Below are 20,458 nucleotides of genomic sequence, written 5' to 3' on the forward strand. Positions count from 1 at the left end.
GTAGCTAGTAACCGAGCTTGCCGTTGCTAAGGCAAAACTGGTAGTGTTGGTGATGATGCTGCTGCTGTCACTTTTTCATGGCTGAGTTGGGGACTGTAAACGTGTTGATGTGATGATGGACCTGTTTCAAGGCAATTATCATTTTTATTTTCTTAAGTGTAGGGTTCGTCAGTTATTAGGGAAACATGCCATAAACGTGTCATAGATAAGGGGGATGCTTGCAGAGTTTTTGAAGATAAGCTGCCAGGTATATACCAATCCTAGGCGCAGCACATCCTCTGCGCTCAAAAGAGCTGTCTATCGACTCATCTATGTGAGCAACCATTGCTCATTGCACTGCCCATTCTAGGATACTCAGGTATTAAGACGTTGGTTACACACTCGCCGCGTGTAGTTAACTCGCCTTTGTCATTTTAAAGAATTAGCTAATTATCAGCTCGATTCTTACTAGGTAGGCTACAGCATCGGCTAACGCCTACCCAATAAGAAGTCTTGCATCAGAGAAAGAAATTACACACAGCCTACTGCTTACTCATCAATGCGCTTATCTTTATGACTGTCTTTCGTGGTCATTTGAGTGTAAAGCTTGTTAATAACAGCGATGTTATGAGTTATTTGCTCAATAAACTTACTAGCCTTAGTCGCCGTTTGGACAGCTACATTGAACTCTATATTGCCTAGTAGCATAGCACATAGGCTAGCTTGGTATATCCCACACTAATCATTGTTATGGTCCAATTAGTTTTATTTATCCTAATTGTGAATCACCACAGAGAGCTCTGATGCAATAGCCTATGAAAACGCAGACAGAATGACTGTGCGCTTAATTATCCAGAAAAGTTCCCATGAAGAGCGATGGGCCATGAAGGACATTTTCATGACTTTTTTAAAACTCCCATAACTAAATGGACAGAGACTGGACCGTGCCGGTTGCACCTGTCACACCTAAAGAACTCGTTGTTCTTCTCCTGTTTTTTCAACCACAAAAGGCTACCAACCAGTCAATTTTACACTAGGTTTCTCTTCAGTTTTTATAGATTTTTCCTTCTATTTGAAAACGCTTTCCAGACTGAGCATTGATTCACCAACATTATGCGGTCGAATGAATCGTGCTGAAGAGGACCTGGGCTTGAACTGCCCGACATACTTGTATATAATTTATCGTCGTCCATTGCTGCCTATAGAAATTTCTTATGAACTGAACCGGGTTGGAGGTGCAGAACTGTAGGATGGAGCCTCGCTGCTTTTATTTCAGCACACGTTTTCCATTGGTGGGAAGTTTTTAAGGTTTTGAGGACAGTAAACACTAGCCTATGTTACCGGAGCACAATTGAATCACCGCAGGATACAAACATGCCTTACATGCCTGTAAGAAAAAAAGGTGAGAGCATAATTTAAATGTCTGAAAAACAATGTCATACTGTCTCGTAATGGGTTGCACAATAACGAAATAGACAACATTAACCAACGAATAACGAGGCAAAACACGGACAGGATCAAATACTGCTATTGATATGGCCACATAAATTACCCCAAACAGTCTTTAAGTACCATATACAAACCCATTCACATGTTAGGAAACTATCAGCTTGGCCAAAATAAAAGTGATAGTATACATACAGCATGGATGATAGCCTACTACCCTCCCTGCATGAACTGAGCAGTTGTTTCATGTTGCATATCACGTAGTATTAGGCTATACCATTTCTCCCTGCTGCGTTTTAAGAGGTGGTTGATTGGTTTACTTAGTGATGACTAGACTATTGTTGAATTAAATACTAAAACATTTCCTCTTGTGTGCTTATGCAGACACAGAGAGGGCTCTAGGCCTTCTGGAAGACTACTGTTCTAAACTGATCAAGCCCGAGGAACAACAGCTCAAAACTGCCATTCAGAGAGTGATGGGAATCTTCAATAGCAGTCTGTTCCAAGCACTGCTTGGTAAGTCTGAGGTCACAAATATGTGACGTTTGTTTAGCAATCCAACAATGTTAAAAGATGCCATAAAAAAACTAAAAACCCAGTATTATAATGTCCATTAAGTGTAATCCGAAATGTACTTGGCCAAATCACATTTACCTAATCACAGAATGCAGCTGTCTATTATCACATATGCTCTATTTGCGTTTTGCTTTGTTGGAGCACTGGGCACTGTCTGCAGGTTTAGCAACTTTTTTTTATTACGTTATTTTTAGCTCTGCTGAATTTGCAAAAGACATTTCTCTCTGACTCTAGTATTTAAACAGGCCATATGTAGTCTTCCTTGGTGAATACTGTTGTATTTACTCCAAAATTATCATAGTGATTTATTCAGGCTTTTTGCATTTTCAAAGTGGTTTATTGAAGACATTTATTTTAATCACACCAATAACGTAACATTTCTGTTCAATTTAATATTGAGTATTGAAGGTATGACATAGTTTCAACGTAACTGTAGTAAAATACACGAAATATGCACTTTTGTAATGAGAAACCTAATTGATTGTGAATCAGGAAATGATTTAGCCTAAGGTTGTTTTACATAACCGAGGTCTTAGTCAGGAATGGAGGATCTGACATGGGTTAGCAAGTGAGTTTGTCCATTCCAGATATCAGACCAGGTAAAACATAAAAATGAGATATTTTATCGTATGTAGGTATTCATTGGTCACTCGCTTTTTTTGACCATAGTGGAGACTAGAGAGGGAAAGGGTTGAGATGTGGATTTCTTAACAACGTTCCACTCATGCCAAATCTCGAGCTCGCAGGCAGTGTCACACACACAAGGAGAATAGACAGATTTCGACTTCTCCCTCAATAAGAAGATAATTGCTGTGGTGGTTGTCGGAGCAATTTCAAGCTTCATTGAGAGGCCTCTTCCCACAATGCAACACTCCTACAGCCCTCTCATGATCAGCCATCAGTAATTAGTTTGAATTGTTTGACCACAATTAGACATGGCAACAGAACTGGGAAAAAGATAGATTTTTGATTCAAAGTTCATGCTGCGATAATAGAGCTTGACCCCTCGCTCCTTTGACTTCTTGTTTCCTTGGCTTTGGCTGGCAAAGTTTGCAGCTGGAGAGTCAATGCACACTGACTGCACAATGTTTATTATGAAACGGCGCCGAAGCCTATTTGATTGACTGACTTGTTTTGCAGCGAAATCTTTCCGACGATTAGCCTAATGTCAATTATGATAATAATGGATGTCAAATTGTAAAAATGGAAACACAATTCCAATGGGACTGAGCACTACAGCAACATACTGTTGCAAATTGTATATTAATGCTTGAAAATGATTTGGCATGGCCAGGTGTAAGAGACTTTTAAAAATGACAAATTAACTGTTGAAGCCTCACGCTATTTGAATACGGTATGACCCTATTCTACACATATCATGCTATGCATTAGTTATTTAGCAATATTACATTCAGCAATGAGTTATCTGTGATTTATAGACTTTATTGGGTGTAGAAAGTAGAGATAATATAATAAATATGTTTGTTAAATGTGTAAACCTGTTTTATGTTTCCCACACCAAAGATGTACTGTATTGTAGCTAATATCTTCCGTACATACACATATTTCACAATATCTGTGGTCTACAGCCATGAGATCTTATCCAGCCAGGTGAGATGAGCCAATCACAAACCAGAAACACAATCCTTCTGAGTCATTTATTTACCGATATCCATGGTGCTTCATTTCCTTTCATTGTTTGTCGGGATATTTGTTTCATTTTCATGTGTGTGTACATGTGCTTGTGTGTGTGTGCACACCTTGCACATGTGCCTGCATGTGTCTATGCATACTGTTACATCTTTTGCATAACACAATGTAAAACACTCCAATGTTCCCTAAAATAATATGCTAGCTCTGAATGAACAATACACTCTGCACCAGTTATTGTACCAAGCCAGTATTATGTTCCATGATTGTCAATCACACCGTGTTTCAACTCTGCTATGGAACTAATACCTCCTGAAATAGATGTAATCATCTTATGTGGCATTAGGTGCTGTCTAATCTCTCCAGGGGCGTGGGCTCAAAGCTAAACCCCCTATCCCAGCAGTGTGGGTCTCTGCCTGGCTTAACCCACTCAACCTGCCCCCCGTCCAGGTGCAGGGAGACTACAGTATCTTGGCCCCCAGGGGCAGCCGTGATACTCAGTAGTAGGGCCACTCTGTGTCTTACTTTGGAACCCAAAAAGATTTGAATCCGATTTGGAGTCGTCTCACTCTCGCTACAATTTAGCAATGAATAAAAAGGGTCATCCCGACACAGTCATCAAACGTAGATCACGTAGCCGACGGCTCCACCGTGTCCAGAGACCTCATTCGCTCCGCTCCCGGCAAATGCATTTCCTAACTCGGGGTCTAATCACATCTGTTCATCTGAATCAGCTGGACGCACAAAGGGCCTCGTCTCCGGGCGGACCTCCGTCTGCCAATCTGCTTAGGAGAGCTCTTTAATGGGCTCTATCTGTCAGTGTCAGAGGAGCATGGCTTAATAGAGAAGGAGTCCCCCTGCTTTCTCATCAGATTCCTCCCCCCTGCATCTGGGAGGAATCATCTCTTTTTCGAGGGGAGAGTCTGTTTTGACACGCCAAAGGCAACACAGAGGTTCATAAATTCCGTAGTGATATTATGGATTGGGCTGTGCGAGCCAGGTACGACACTTATCAGCGTGCTGGGAATAGAACTGTTGAGTGATGTTTGTGTATTCCTAACGAATCACTGGGCATAGTTCTATGTCAGGTTGAGGAATTGCATTTGGCTCTGCTTCATCGTAATGAAGAGCGTCTGAATACTCGATCAAAGATACCAGTGTCACTGGCAAACTTTACCAGTCTCATGGCTCGTGGATACTTTGTGGAATACATGATACATGGTTGACACATGATATACGGTTAGCCTAAGTTAGTTACTTGACCCCTTTGGTCATATGTTGTGTTGTGATGCATCACAACAATGTGCAGTGCAAATGGAACCAGTTTTATAATATATTCAATGCTAAAATCAGGCTCTAAAACCAGGCATGATCTTATAAAACAAGTCAAATGGAGTCATCCTCATTTATTACACTTTAAAATAGCTTTGTGACTTCAAGGAGACTGCCATCTTGTGGAGAACAAGATTATCAACAGTGTTTTGCTGTATTACTCCAACTGTCCATTAGTGGGAGCACTTCTCTTCTGAATCAGTGGTCTTCAACCCTGGTCCTCAGGGCCCACTATCCTGTATGTTTTCGATGTTTCCCTGCTCCAACACATCTGGTTCAAATGAATAATCGTTCTCAGGCCTTTGGCCGAGGTTGATAACGACCCATTGATTTGAATCGGGTGTGTTCCATCCCAACCCTGTCCCAAAACAGCACTCCTCTCCCTCTGCCTTGCACGATGACACCCATAAGATGCACAACACTATGGATCTGCAGTTCTAGGTTCAACTTTTAAACAATCGTAAATGGTTTTATTGGACTCACCTGGACTTGAATGGTTCTTGTTCCTGGCTCCAAATGGACTTATGGACTGTTTAAAAAAAACACAACTTTGGATCTTCGGACATAACTAAATGAGGACCGCCAGGTAACACTCAGGTAAAAGAGGTTCTCCCTCTTGCATCATCCTGGATGTTACATTTTACATTACATTTAGTCATTTAGCAGACGCTCTTATCCAGAGCGACTTACAGTAAGTACAGGGACATTCCCACGAGGCAAGTAGGGTGAAGTGCCTTGCCCAAGGACACAACGTCAGTTTGCATGACCGGGAATCGAACTGGCAACCTTCGGATTACTAGCCCGATTCCCTCACCGCTCAGCCACCTGACTGATGTTAAATATTCCTCTAGTTCTAACCTTGAAAACCACGTTGGTGTGAGAAAACAGTCGTTTCTCATTTATTGTGCTTCTCAGGTGGTCTGGAAAAGCAGCACTCCGAATGCTCTTTTTGCTTTTCGTGGATGGCGTCTGGCTGTTCACTGGAAGGGAAAAAGCGAGGCTTTAATTGGATGGGTTCCTTTGTTTTGAATTGTAGCCTCCGGTTACAAGATTCCCTCTGGACACGATTCTGCTTTAGCTGAGTTAACTAGGGTATCACGCTACGGCCACGCAGCAGAAACAACGTTCACTTTTCCCGACACGCTCTTGATACGTCTGCTGTTTGTGGTTCCAGTCTTACACTGAAAAGGACACAAACGTACGTACTCGTGTACACGCTGTACGTACGGGAAACCCGAAATAGGAAGGCAGTGACACTCGACGGGTGCGACCATCCAATCACAAGCCCCAGAGGTCTCAGAGACACTCGGAAACAGCCGTTTGTCCAATCGACAGCTTGCGTCACCTCACCGAGGACGGCGTGGCCATGGCGTTAGGAAGGGGACAGGCTGCGGAGGTCACTTGTGGCTGTTGCAGAGTAGAAGACAGATGTGGAGATTAAACGATGGATGTTCAGCTCAAGGTTCAGCTGCTGCCTGTGGATTTCCATGTTGACCTGAACCGAAGTGCTGTTTGCTCAGACTCAGAGCCCAGTGTGTGCCGCCCCTAAGCAGGAGAGTCCGGGGCATGGTTAAACACGCTTGGTATAATTTTGTATGGTCATCATTGCTCCTCCATTCTTTCTATGTGTACTGTATTGCTCAGGTTCATGAAACAGCATGTGGTGATGCTGAAATGTGGAGTTGAATTCTTACACTGGAAAACATACATAACATTAATTTTTTATTTTTTATTTAACCTTTATTTACCCAGGCAAGATCATTAAGAACAAATTCTTATTTACAATGATGGCCTGAAACATAACATAAGAAAACAAACACGCTAAACAAGTGTCAGCAAAATGTAATTGCCAGGACCTGTCAGCAATAATATAATGCTGTAACTGGCAGTAATATTGAGAGGATCATGCTATGCAAGCCCCTATAGAGGGCGCTAGAAGGCATGGATTTGAAAGAGGACTCCTCGTTCATCTGTTGATTTGATGCCCAAACACACTCACAAGCATAGTAGAAAAAATTCAGAGTACATTTGCAAACATTGTACACTTAAGCATAGTACATCTAAAATTACGTACTGTCATAGTTCATACAGAACACAATACCCAAAAGCCTATAAATAGTTGAATTGATCTCGAACACTGGCTCATCTCTGCCTCAAAATGTTTTAGTTTTAGTATGTATCAGTTCGGTAAACCCAAATCAAAAATTCAGCACTACCCTCAGAAGTTAGTAGCATGCTTGACCTTAAGAGGTCATGCAATTCGCTAAACGTGAACGACCGCGTCACGGGTTACCAGAGCCGAGGCCTGTTCCTTCATTACTGAGAGACAGGACCAAACCCAGAGCTAGGACACGAGTAAGAGTGTTACAAGGATTGCCTGAAGAAAGGTTTGAAAACGGTTTCTTTGTTAAAGGCTCTAATGCGGGTTTCCACAACTCTAGTCCGGCGCTCGTCTTCTTTTCCTGGGAGAGAGGAGGGGGAGAGGACTGCAGCAGCTCTGGCTGCGGAGGAACTTATGTCAGAGAGAGAGAGAGAGAGAGAGAGAGAGAGAGAGAGGGAGAGAGAGAGAGAGAGGGAGAGAGAGTGTTCTGCGCTTGTTTCCATGGAGACAGCAAGAGGCATGCGTCTGTGTGTCACTAGGAGGTGCCCAGAGGCTTCTGAGACCTGGGGGTGAGTTCTCCCAGAATGCCGTGCTCGACCAGACACTTTATCTCGACGCCCGGATAGATGAAGTGAGCATTATCGTCAGACGTGTGATAGTACTGTCTAATCATTATCAAAGACAGACGTCGGGACGGAAGAGTTAAGATTTGCTCGCTGTGTTTTCGAGGGCCGTTGAGACCTGCTTTACCTGAGGCGGACGGCTGACCTGCTCAGGGAGCCTCCTGTCTTTTAGAGGAGCAACAGGGATTGGAAAGTAGTGTCTCTCTTCAGAAAGTTGCCGGTTTTATGCTCTTATTCTGTCGCTCAACTTCATCTGTGACACCTGCCTCTGCAGAACCGGGCGTGGGTGAGACGTCGAGTGAGGTGATACCATCCATCCCAGCCATGGTAAAGCAGAGAATTCCGGAAAGGCCAAACATCTGGCCACCTCCTTATGACACTCCCAATTTCCCAGAAACTGTCGTTTTCAAAAAGACATTCGACAACACGATAGGGTCTTGCTCCCCTTCATCCATCGGTCGAGCAAATCAAGCGAGGTGAGGGAGGTGTGGCGGAGTGCTTCATGACGATCTGGGGAGGGATTAGCCGGCACCTCCGCCTCCTCGCAGGAGCACCAGCCCGCCGGAGGGGGAGGCAGCTGGAAGGATCGCTCTCCCCGGAGAGGAGGAGCTTCCACAGGCAGGAGCTCGGCGAGTAGAAACCCCCCCCCCCCCCCCCGCCCATCCGTTACATAAAGCACGGAGAGGGCTGCGGATCTGCATTGTGTTGGTGTGTGTGTGTATGCGCTGACACACTACACACTGTGTGTGTGTGTGTGTGTGTGCGTGAGAGAGAGAGAGAACAAGCAGGGAAAGTGTGTTTGTGCATCATGTGTCCAAGTAGATGCAAATCTCCTCAGATCCACCACATGGTTGCCTTGGAAACAAGGGGGTAACGCGACATTTTCGCAGCTGTTGTCACCAACCTGGAAGCAAGATGATGACTGACAGCAAGACAGGGAATGAAGACAAAAGTGGCAGTGAGAACTCATTGAGAAAGTGATTTGAAGTTTAAAGAGCGATTTTCGATCATACACGCCGTGTTAGAAACATTCGGGGAACGATGGATTGGACTTGTTTGCCATTCATCAAGGTTTTACGTTTATCTTTCACGTTCCACACATTTGAAGTTTTCCACTTTGGAAGTTATTTTTATTTTGCATGATGTGAAAATGTCACGTTATTTTATTTCTGTGAATGAGTATCAGTTGTGAAGAGAAAGCAGCACTGCTTGATTATAGTCAAACATTTCTATTATTTTCTTACTACTCAACCACTTAAATACCTATTTTTTGTAAGAATCTGTTGACATGAACAGCAGATATAAATCTACAATGAATTAGCTTAAATCATTGGCATTTGTTTGAAGAAATGACTTTACTGTTGTTTAGCCTTAAATGAGATAAGCCAGGGGCTCACAAACGGTTGCTGGATGTTGTAATGAATTGAAACAGCCCTAGTAACTTTGTTAGGTTTCTGCGACATTCCGATTCTAAATTGTTTCGCAAAGATGGACGGGTCGGAGTTTTCTAAGAGCAACATTGTCAGCTCGTGGAGCCCTAACAAACGGAGGAGTCCCTGCTTTGCTCAACCTCTGTCCCTGGCACTGCTCCTGATGCACCTGTTCCACTATCAGATGATCTAGCACACACACACACACACACACACACACACACACACACACACACACACACACACACACACACACACACATTCTCCAACTATAAGCTTCATACCTAACACCGAAAAGGACCTGTGTTCGTTTTTTATAATAACAAAACAACTACTAAAAAGGCCACTTTGACATGAGCATTTTGTTGAAAACACACAAACCACATTAACATAGGATACATTCAATTTCAACTCCACTCAATGAGTTCAGTGAATTAATTTAATTCAAGATGCAAAACGAATTTCACAAGAACCCTCCCCCAAAGGCAAGCCTTCATTTGATTCGGGTTCTTAATTAAGAGAGAGGGAGGGAGAGAGAGAGAGAGAGAGAGAGAGAGAGGGAGAGAGGGAGGGAGAGAGGGAGAGATGGAGGGAGGGAGAGAGGGAGAGAGGGAGAGAGTGAGAGAGAGAGAGAGAGAGAGAGAGAGAGAGAGGGAGGGAAGGGAGGGAGGGAGAGGGAAAGGGAGAGAGAGAGAGAGAGAGAGTGAGGGAGAGAGAGAGAGAGAGAGAGAGAGAGAGAGAGGGAGAGGGAGGGAGAGAGAGACAGAGAGAGAGAGAGAGAGAGGGAGGGAGAGAGAGACAGAGAGAGAGAGGGAGAGGGAGGGAGAGAGAGACAGAGAGAGAGAGAGAGAGAGAGAGAGAGAGAGAGAGAGGGAGGGAGGCAGAGGGAGAGGTAGAAAAAGAAGATTGAACGGGTAAGGGCATGCCTTACACAGCGCCCCTCCGGCAAGCCAACCAACTCAGCGGGTGTTAAAAGGTGGCACATTGTCTGTGGTCGGGGTAGCGGGGGGACGGCTGGCAGCGTGAGAGCGTTAAGCACATTAGCCGGACCTGCAGGGTCGCATTAGAAATCAGCTGCGCCGGGGTGTGAGGTCATTGTCTGTGTTGGAGGGAACAGGAGGCCTGTCAGAAGATTAGTCTGGTTTGGTTACAGGGGGCATCTGCTGCTTGCAGACTCAGTGGGACGGTGCTTTCGCAACACAAGCTAGCGTCGCTCTAGACTGCAGCCTGACCGTGGAGACCAGTGGAGTTTCACTACAGTGTAAGTTGCCACTGGGGCCGTCCCCAAGCTCGATTCTTCTGTTTTAGCTCGGAACTGTGTGAAAATGGTGCAGCGGTCGGTGTGCGTAATTACTCTAGCGTCAGCGCGATTAACTAGAGGGTGTAATTACCCTGTTCACGAAGGTAATTGCAGATGAGGTAGACAAGACCTTGACTGAATCTTGATGATATGGGTCTAATAATGCAGGTCTTTCTTTCGGTGTTTGAAATCGTTTTCTTTTTTGGGGGGGGTTGTTGTTTGCCTTTTGCCTCCAAATGACACATTTGTGCAACTTTCTGTGACAATGGCGTACATTGTTTAGGTTTTTTTTAATACTGATGCAAACAGGGCAGTGAGGGACATACATTGTGGCTGTGACACAGAGTTCTGGAAAGTTGTGTGTTTTTTTTTTTCCCATCCCAAATGTTTTTTTTTAATGAGATTTGCACACGTGTTAGACTATTCAAGGACATCAGCTGGTTTTTATTTTAGCTTCAGCAGCAAAACACAGCAAAAATCCCTTGCCACTGGTCTTCCGCCTGAAATGCACCCCTATCAGATGTGCACCATCACTTTTTCAACACGTTCAGAAGACGTCTGTGTGCGGGATCCTCTATTGTTTGACAACGAAACCCGTTTCTCCCCCAACGCCTTGTGGTGAATGCTAATAACTTGTTGTTATTAACCCTCTATTTAAATGTAAATGGACTCCCTCCAGGGAACAAGATGCTGGACGGCTGTGGCAGATTACTTGTCCAAGGCTCGCCTCCTTTTGTTTAACGTGGAGTGGCCACTCTCTCGACATGTCTGAGAATTGATAACATGCATTACATGGCCACCAAGGGCCTCTTGAGGAGTTGGACAATTCAGTAAGTGTGTGCAGATAGTATGTTTTTGGGGGAGTAGAGTTGAGTCGTAAAGGCTAGGCTATCGTAGATACCTAGATCTGCTTTCTCACTGTTCGACGAATAGGCTATATTTGTTTGCTGTGCATTTCTGTTGGTTTAGTTGTGTTGCAGTAGAGGGTTACTTTGATCTACGCAGTTAGCTTTAGGTGGCATAAAATATGACTGTGACATAATTGTATTTCTTTTTGTTCCTGCAGTAGAGCTTAGTTGTCTATTGAGAATGACAGAATCTGCAGAATAAGGCAGATTTCACCGTATAATGAACAGTACCGTCTACAGCTTGATGCTTGTATCTGTGTTCTCAGATAACCCACGCACTTCATTTCAACCGAAGACAAGTTTAAAAAGTAAAACTCCTAAAATATACTTATTCTATGCTGCTGGTATTGTACTTTTATGATCTTTTGTATTCGGAAACAATCCCGATAACTAACAATGCTTTAGACCATGTTGCATTTGGTAATTTTAAGTACATTTAGTCATTCTTTGTGTTACCAACGTGTTCTCTCATGATTATGGAGCGGACATTGAAAGAAACAGAACGACAATCTCTCAGGCATCTGACTAGACCAGTGGGCCAATGAGGAGGCTATGGGCAGGCTGCATGCCAGCCTCCTGTCTCCCTGCAGCAGGGCCAAAGCTGTTCTATTTCAAGGACAGTATCTGCCACTCAAGTGAGGCCAGCGACTAGTCCTCCATTCATGCGACGCCGCTTTATGTAAAGCCACCCATGGCTGTGGCCTCGTCTTCTCCGCGCTAGAAGAGAACCCTTCCCCGCTTCGGACTAACTTCTCCCGGACTATAACTTCTCTAGGTGTCGATTTGATTACGTTTCGCATGTGAAGTATGTCCGCTCTTAATGTCTCCTTGCTTGTGTTGACCACACATGCGGTCAGTGTTATACTGTACGTTGGGAGTTAGGGAGTAGGTTTCACATGCAACAGACCAAGCTGTCTTGTCTGTGGTTTGACCTAAACACAAGCATGTGGACGTTCAAACCAGTGGTGCTTAGATGGATCCAAACTCCCTTCTTAATCAAGATTTTGGTCATATTGGATCTGATGGAATAGGTGGACAGGGTCTGAAGGGTTAGCGTAGAAATCCACTGTTGTGTAAGCAAATCTGTTACCCTGAGCAACAAGCCAGTGGACTTAACAAGTTGTAGAAGTCTGCGGTAAAACAGCACAGGACCATGTGTTGTGGCCCCCCCCCCCCACCCCCATGTTTGTCGGACGTGTTTGTCCCGTTAGAGACACTGGTTGTGGAGGCACCAGTGGGACATGGGAGTTTTTGAAAAACAACAGCACGGCCAAGCTGTCACTGCATGATCCACTCTAAAGCATTTCAAATGTTGACGCCAGGAACTCAATTTCACTAATTGACCCCATTTTATTTTGGTCCGCGGCCAAATTACGCCTGCAACCCTGGTGTGCGTCCAAGATCCTCCCCCCCCCCCTTGTGTCCATCGGAAATGTGGCACGTCGACTTTAAAGTCTGTTCGCTCGCATGTCACTGTGGTCAGCTGATGGGCTGATGTCACCTTGGTATCACCAGGTTCCCGGTGCGGTCTGGTCAAGGGAAAAGAATGCAATTTGACCTGCCGGCTCTCTCTTACCCTCACGTTTGACAGGTGCGATGGAGATTCTGTACTTGTCATCCCTCTATGCATCCATGATCTCCTTCTGCTTGTTAAACACCCGTGTTCCAGTAAGTGTCCTCGGTGTGGACGATTCGACGGGGCATCGAATGAGAAACAAACAGATGTGTTCACGTGGTCTGGGGAAAACGAAACACCGTTTTGTTCTTATAGCTCCACAGTGCCCCCCCCCCGAGGAGGCCCTGCCGACCCGTCATGGTGCTGTGCCTCTGTGTCTGTCCAGATATCCAGGAGTTCTACGAAGTCACGTTGCTCGACGCCAGGAAGAGCGGCAGGCAGCGGCTGGAGGAGGTCAACCACACGGCGCGGCGCTGGGAGCGGACGGCCTCCTCGGCTCGCCCGCTCCGGCCCGACGCCGGCCCCGCGGAGAAGGTGGGTGTCTCGACTCGTCGCGCAGCTAGGCCCCCTCCCTGCACGCGGCGGGCCGCGGGAACGGCCGACCCACCACTCGCGTCCCTGTCGTTTTCTCTTCTGACACGTTGCCGGGTTTTTTTTGGGGGGGGGACGGGGGTTTGGCGGCGAGTCATTTGCTTCAGTGGGTAAAGTACGTGCCGAGATGCAGTCATTGGTTCCCAGAGACGTCCCCTGCATTTCGGAGCCCGGGGGCAGATCTTTCCACCCACCCCTTCATCAACTCTTCCCCGTGCTTCATCCAGAGAGCCGGGCTGCAGACTAACATCCCCAGCTAATTGGCCCTTTAAAAAACAGACTTCCTGTTGAAAGAGAGAGGCTCCGACGGCCCCGTGATGTATGCTCGCATGCTCCACCCGTGACAGTCGAACCAAAGGAAATGAATAGAGTGTGCTAAGTGGACGAGGGCGCTAAAGTCTCCCCTTTTAAAAGCGATAATGAGGAACGGTTTTATTTAATAAATCAGAAGCTTCTATGAATTCCCTGAACACATTGTTGTTGTTCCAGGGTTGACTTAATGCCTCCATCGATCACAGTGTCAGGGTGCAAAGGGTTTAGTCAAGTTCAGGCTTGCGTTTCCTGTTTATCCACTAGGGGGAAGCTAGCTCTTTGCTTTCAGTACACAGGTAGGATGAGCACCAGGATAGATTATTCTACCCATCCAGACCAAAAAAACGAACCATTTCCAGATTCATAGAGCACGACCCTTAATGTGACTGTGGAACACCTTTGTGAAAAACCAAACGAGAGATAGCTACTAAAAAACACAATGTAAAACGGAACTCTGAAGGATTCCGCTTGATTATTCTTGCAGATGCCATGTCCTGTTAGTCGCCCTGTAGGTGACCGAGTTTGCATTGCGTGTCCGCATGGGCTGTTTGTGGTGTATATTTGACGTTGCTCTTGGCATCTGCCCAACAAACACACTAATCCTCTGGTAATCCTATTCCTACACAGTCAAACATTCCTCGTTTCTCCCCTATATTCACCGGCTCTCTTTTCCCTCCCCGAGTCGTTTCAAAAACCGCCAGCAAACGTTCATCTTGATTTCAGTTCCGCACGTCGGGGTCCGATGGCCCCATGCTGAGGGAGCAGGTGACCCGCCCTCGATGTGGAGAGGGGCCTGGGTCTCCCGGCACCGCTATGGATAAGTGCAGAGATTACAGGAGTCCCGAGGGAGACTGGGACCATTAACACCCGGGGTCATCCGTCACGCGCTCAAGCTGCCATCTCTCCTCGGCGGGGTCGTCGGATAGATGCGCATTCATCCCCCCCCCACCCCCACCCCCGTGACGTAACTTCAGTATTGTCTGTGGAGGAGTGAGGGCAGAAAGTTCTGGATTTACAGTACAATAGGCTCCATAAAATCTGTCTTCCCTCCATCTGCTTATTTGGGTCTGAATGTCCCACTGGCCAGTGAGCGGATGTCAGCGCTGCCCCCCCCCCCCCCCCCCCCCTTCTCCCTCCTGTGTTATGAAACACAAGGAGAGTGTATTAAGCTGTGCAGACTAGATTGATGGCTTAGCAAGAGTTATTTTTTTTGGTGTGGCCATGGGTGCTTATACCGTGTGTCCCAGCATGCAATCTGCCTCAGGATTTTATGTCAGTGTTCGTTGTTTGTCAGCACACTTCAGTCTAATGCTGTACGAGCGAGACGTATTAAATATGCTTAGATTAGTGTGATTCAAATGACATGCAACAGGATTAGGAGCGAAGATATGGTGAGTAAACTTGGGCCCGATGATTCGAAGGTGGACTCTTCAGACAGTTTGGTTATTATTGTGTACGCTGCTCAAGATACGTGCGTGTGTGTGTGTGCTGGCCGTGCACTCGGTGGCTGTGTGTGTGTGTGTGTGAGAGCATTCTCCAAATATACTGTAAAGATTTATTTGGAAGCCTTGGACATTCACTAAAAGCATTCGTGTTGACGTATTATGCAGATAATAGGCCTGTAAATCAGGAAGTCAAAACCAGTAAAGACAATAAAAAGGACTCATGCAAATAGTTTCATGATCTAATCTCCGCTAAATGTGTCTCAACGCCTTAGCGACCCCAAAAATGAAACGCATCACCATTAAGGTCGACGTTATCTGTTGAATCATTTTAAAATGTGTGTTTTTTTACGTTTTTATTTGACATGGAATGATATACTAACGTGTGTGTGTGTGTGTGTCCAGATGAGGGAGCCCGGTAGTTCCGAGCCCGGTGGGAAGGAGAAGTCCGAGGAGAGCGTCCCGACCAATGATGTGAGTACTTCCAGGCCCCGCCCCCCCCACCTGCGAGTCATGACTGAGGTTGTGCATAGTCTCCATGCGCCGTACACTGCCTGCCACTTAGCCGCATTCACCCCTTTCCCCCCCCCCCCGGCCAAGACGCCCGTTGCTTCAGTTGAATTTGTTGTGTAGACATTGTGAAGTCTGCTTGAGTGTAGAGTACCAGTCCTGCTGTCAGAAGAGCACTCTGACTCCGCTCTGTAGGCTGTTTAACAAAGAGCTGAGCAAGCCAAAGGAGATTATACCTGTGTATGACGGGAGCCATGGCCCGAGGGCTTGAGACCGGAATAAAGCGATTATATCCGTGGTCAGACCCGTGTCATACGGGGGGGCGAGACACTTGGGACCGTTTGATTTTTTCTTTCATTTCCCCATCACACAGAAGTCCGTAACAGGTAGCCGTCGGTGTCAGACGTTCGTTGGCCCGTGAGGGAGGAGTTCAATTTCTCCTCAGTGCCCCTCGGCGTGGCCCCCTTGACAGGCTTTCGGACCCGCGCGACGCACGGCACACATCATACGCGCGGGGGGTGACCTCTGACCTCGTGCGTTAAGCGCGATAAGAAGACCAAAGCTTTAGCCCCCTTAATCTCAGAAGTTGCCGCCATTCGTAGGTCAGCGGTCAAGAGTAATGCAACTAAGTGTTTTGCTCCCCGACCGACGAAACAATTGGTCTTCGTAACCTCGGAATGACAACACGTCCCACATGCGGGGGGCGACGAAGTAAAGTTGTGTCCCTCGTCGCGCGTAATGACATCAAGAGGAGCCGCCTGAGCCTCGTCTGCTGCGTAGATTAGGCCCACGGCATGCGTCCGATCGTGTGCGCACGGACACGCCAGGACGGGCTTTTACGGGCCGGGGAGGAACAGCAGGGCCCGCCGATGAGAGCGCTCGCCAAGGTGGTTTTCTGCGAGGAGCCCTCACGGGACGATTCGCGGTCTCGCAGACAGCAGGTATGGGAAGTGTCCGGGGGGGGGGAATTATTAATCCTGAGTACGCAACATGGAGAAAGATAGACACTTGTTTTGATGAGTGGCTGTACATAATGCCATTTTAAATGTGATCTTGATTGATTACTCGTTTGTATTTTTTTTATTATTACCAAATCGCAGGTGCTGATTACAAAGAAATTATATTTGAACCTTAAAGTTAGATCAAACGAAATCATTATCCGATAGCGTAGAAATGTGTGTTTTGGTATCTTGATATGCAAATTAGAATGCTTCTGACAACATTCAATTTCCCTGGATTGACCACATTACTTTTCCTTAAACGTATCCTACTATTAATATTCCTCAGGGGACACTGATGAACACTTCTCTGACAGTTCGACACCATTGGAGTTGACTTCCATAAAGATGCCTGACTTGTGGCATTTCCATTCGTTTTGTGAGTCTGCTCAGTGTGTCGTCTGTGCATCTGTACCTATGAAGCCAAACGAGATGACTGTGCAACCCGGGCACACTGGCACCCCGACGAGGACCTTCTCCTCAGAGAAGGTCCTCGTCGGGAGAGTCTCTTCCTCTCTGTCCGACCTGCGACAACGATTCTGGTTTGTGACCTCGTTCATGGACGGAAAATATGCAAATTGTCTCAGCGGTAGATGGTAGCTGGATCCTCCTGCTTGGTGAGACGGTTGTCTCTAATTGTTGCCTTGTGTGTTTTGAAGGTCTGGCTAGGCGCTCTTCCTCAGCACTGGCCGCGTGCTTCTGCTGTTGCTTGCCGTGCTGGCGCTGTCAGACGTATCATCGCGTACGCGTCTCCTCGCAAACATGTCGTGTGTGTCTACGTGTTCTACTGCAGTCTCTATTTATTCCAGTTACTCGGTTACAATCCAAGTTCGATTGTGGCCGTCATTTTTAGGCGGGGGTGACATGTTTCTGAGGTGACAATGCAGTGCTGACTTGCTCGAGGTATCCGGTATCCACCTGTTCAAAGGGTTTGTTCCAGAACACGCACAGCCCTCGGCCTGTAAGGGGGCTTTGGTAAGTACTTTCCTGGAACTCGGTGAAGGTGAAGTGTATTGTTACTGGGCATCCCAGGCGCCCCCTGGCTTGGTTTTCTAAAATGGCCTCAGCTGGCACATTCGACGCCGTTTTCAGTACATAGGGCTGATTCATACACCCTCTCCGTCTAACCACTCCGAAGTGTCTCTCCTCAGATACACGTACACACCTACCCACGCACACACACACACTGTAATCGACACGGTAATCAAAGATGGCTAGCTGAAGCCAGCAATGCTATTTTGTTGAGCAGAGTCCACGCTCGGTCGAGCAGCCAGCTCTGTGATAATAATAAGGAGAGCGTCGAAGAGGCAGACAGAGAGATGAAAGAGTCCGAGAAAGAGATGGCTAGTTGAAAGAGAGAGAGAGACATATTATAAAGACAGAGTGAGATTGGGTGACATACACAGACAGAGAGAGAGAGAGAGAGAAGAGAGAGAGAGAGAGAGAGAGAGAGAGAGAGAGAGAGAGAGAGAGAGAGAGAGAGAGAGAGAGAGGAGAGAGAGAGAGAGAGAGAGAGAGACAGTGTGAGAACAAGGACAGGAACAGTTAAAAATAAAAAGAGGGAGAGAGAGAAAGTGAGGTGAGCGAGAGAGAGTCTTTTGAGAGAGAGAGAGACAGAGAGAGACAGACAGACTGACTGACTGACTGACAGAGAGACAGACAGACAGTGTGAGAACAAGGACAGGAACAGAGTCAAAAATAAAAAGAGGGAGAGAGAGAAAGTGAGTGAGCGAGAGAGAGTCTTTGAGCGAGCCAGAGAGAGAGAGAGAGAGAGAGAGAGAGAGAGAGAGAGAGAGAGAGAGAGAGAGAGGGAGCCCGATGGAGTCGGGGGCGGAGGGAGCCGTCGAGGAGAAACCTCATTCTTTCCGCTCAGCCTGCAGCCCCCTGTCGCGGCCCACAGACACCACCACATCATCTCTCCTCGCATTACGCCTCCCTCCTTCCTTCTTTCGCCCCTGCCGTCGCTCGCCCTACGGTAGAGAGGAGGAGAGGAATGCGCCGCGGTGTGGAGGTGGCCAGGCTAGTGCCGTGCCACTGTGGCAATCCATGCTTCGGCGTGTGTGTGTGTGTGTGTGTGTGTGTGTGTGGGGGGGGGGAACGTGACGCGCGCTGGACTCGTACGATTGCGTCGGGGGAATCATGATTGCCTTCAGCGCTGTGGAGGAGGTCTCTAGTTTCTCACAGGGGGCCTGCATCCACTAGCGGCCGTCTCTTCTGCCTTCTCTGCTCCGTGGCGGCTCTCCTCCTCCTCTCCCCCACCCACTCTTTCTTTTCTTTTTTTATCCCCCCCCCCCCCCCACACACACACACACTCACCACACCACCCGTCTCTCATCACCACCACCGCTAAACCCCCTCCTTCCATCTCACACATTTTCGTGGTGGTGATGAATCCGAGCGCAGGTTGAGATTTTCTGGTGTTCCAGAATGGATTGTCTTTGCATCGTCACCACCAAGGTAAGCGCCTGCCGGGCGGGTGATGCGAGCCGAACGGAGACACGAGAGAGAGTGACAGAGAGAGAGACAGAGAAAGAGAGAGAGAGAGAGAGAGAGAGAGAAGGATGCAGGGAAGACATGTGCCTTGTGTATTCTCCTCCAGCGCTGGTTCTTCGGCAAATTTCACGGCGCTATCGCCGGATGTATGCGTGCCTGTGTGTGTGCCGGTGTGGGTGTGTGTGTTTTGAACGCGCTGCTTTTTCAAACCGCGCTATCATCGTTATCTATTATCGACTCCATATTTCAGTTCTTGTCAGCGCGTGTGTGGGTTTGTGTTCTGTTTTCATTCCTGTCTAAGTCCTGTCAGTGTGACCCGCCTGTCGGCAGCAGTTGTTCCCCTTGGCAGTATCTAGGACAGAGTATTCCAACACTGTGGTTCCTCGGTTGAGTTTCCCATGTCACACTTGAACTTGTCAGAAACTTCCGGCAGCTTCCCCTCGGCTCCGTCGGAGAGATAATGAGGCTCTGTGATCGTATGGGAGTCAGATGGCTGAGTGGTGAGGGAAGCGGGCTAGTAATCAGAAGGTTGCTAGTTCGATTCCCGGCTATGCCAACCAAATGACGTTGTGTCCTTGGGCAAGGCACTTCACCCTACTTGCCTCGGGGGGGGAATGTCCCTGTACTTACTGTACTGTAAGTCGCTCTGGATAAGAGCGTCTGCTAAATGACTAAATGTAAATGTATGGTGATCAGCAGCCCGTCAGAGACTTGAGAGAACTCTGTCTCTGGATTCAACAGAAACCTTTGGACTCCCTCAGACAATTAGCAATGGACTAAAAGGACCATGGCGGTTGTCTGACAGACATTTTTTAATTCTACTACTTATGTCAGTGAACGCTCTGTTAAGTGTGGCTTCAGTTTGAGTAGAGGTAATCTTGGAATTTCTCAAACTGCATTGATATAGGCTCTGTATTGTCGGTAAACACATGAAAGGTTGTTTTATCCATCTCTGTCAACCTACCTAGGCTTGTGTTAAATCATTCATAGTGACTGAATTCATATTTATGGGTTATTTTGTAACTGACTGAAATTGCTGAATATCTTAGCCGCCGGGTCATGGAAGCCAATGTTTGCTGCTCCTTTAGCTGGGCAAAGTAAGAAAAATGTGGTCTTCTGTGAGAGAGAGTAACGAATGCGGTTTTACTGCACTGGTGGAGAGGAACAATGGAAGCTGTACAACATCTCCGTAAATGAGGAAAATGTCTATGACACGAAGCAGAGGCTGTGTCGCCTCTGGGATGTTATGAGGGACAATTTCATGCTTTTGAGAGCACCAGTTGCTGAGCCCATCTGCTTCCCTTGGCGTCG

At 46.9% G+C, this 20,458-nt stretch overlaps 1 protein-coding gene across 1 annotated transcript in view; it reads left to right on the forward strand.

The window, feature by feature from the left end:
* Positions 1–3: 3 nt before the first annotated feature.
* The window catches only part of LOC134013546 (disks large homolog 1-like), a 49,448-nt gene continuing 28,993 nt past the window's right edge, over positions 4–20,458 (forward strand). Inside the window, exons 1-4 of the mRNA XM_062453051.1 lie at positions 4–1,381; positions 1,810–1,941; positions 13,187–13,335; positions 15,552–15,620. Coding sequence (XP_062309035.1) covers positions 1,354–1,381; positions 1,810–1,941; positions 13,187–13,335; positions 15,552–15,620 — 378 coding nt within the window. The 5' untranslated portion in view covers positions 4–1,353. The remainder of the gene's footprint in view (positions 1,382–1,809; positions 1,942–13,186; positions 13,336–15,551; positions 15,621–20,458) is intronic.

Source organism: Osmerus eperlanus, chromosome 27, assembly GCF_963692335.1.
Source record: "Osmerus eperlanus chromosome 27, fOsmEpe2.1, whole genome shotgun sequence".
NCBI classification, from domain to species: domain Eukaryota; kingdom Metazoa; phylum Chordata; class Actinopteri; order Osmeriformes; family Osmeridae; genus Osmerus; species Osmerus eperlanus.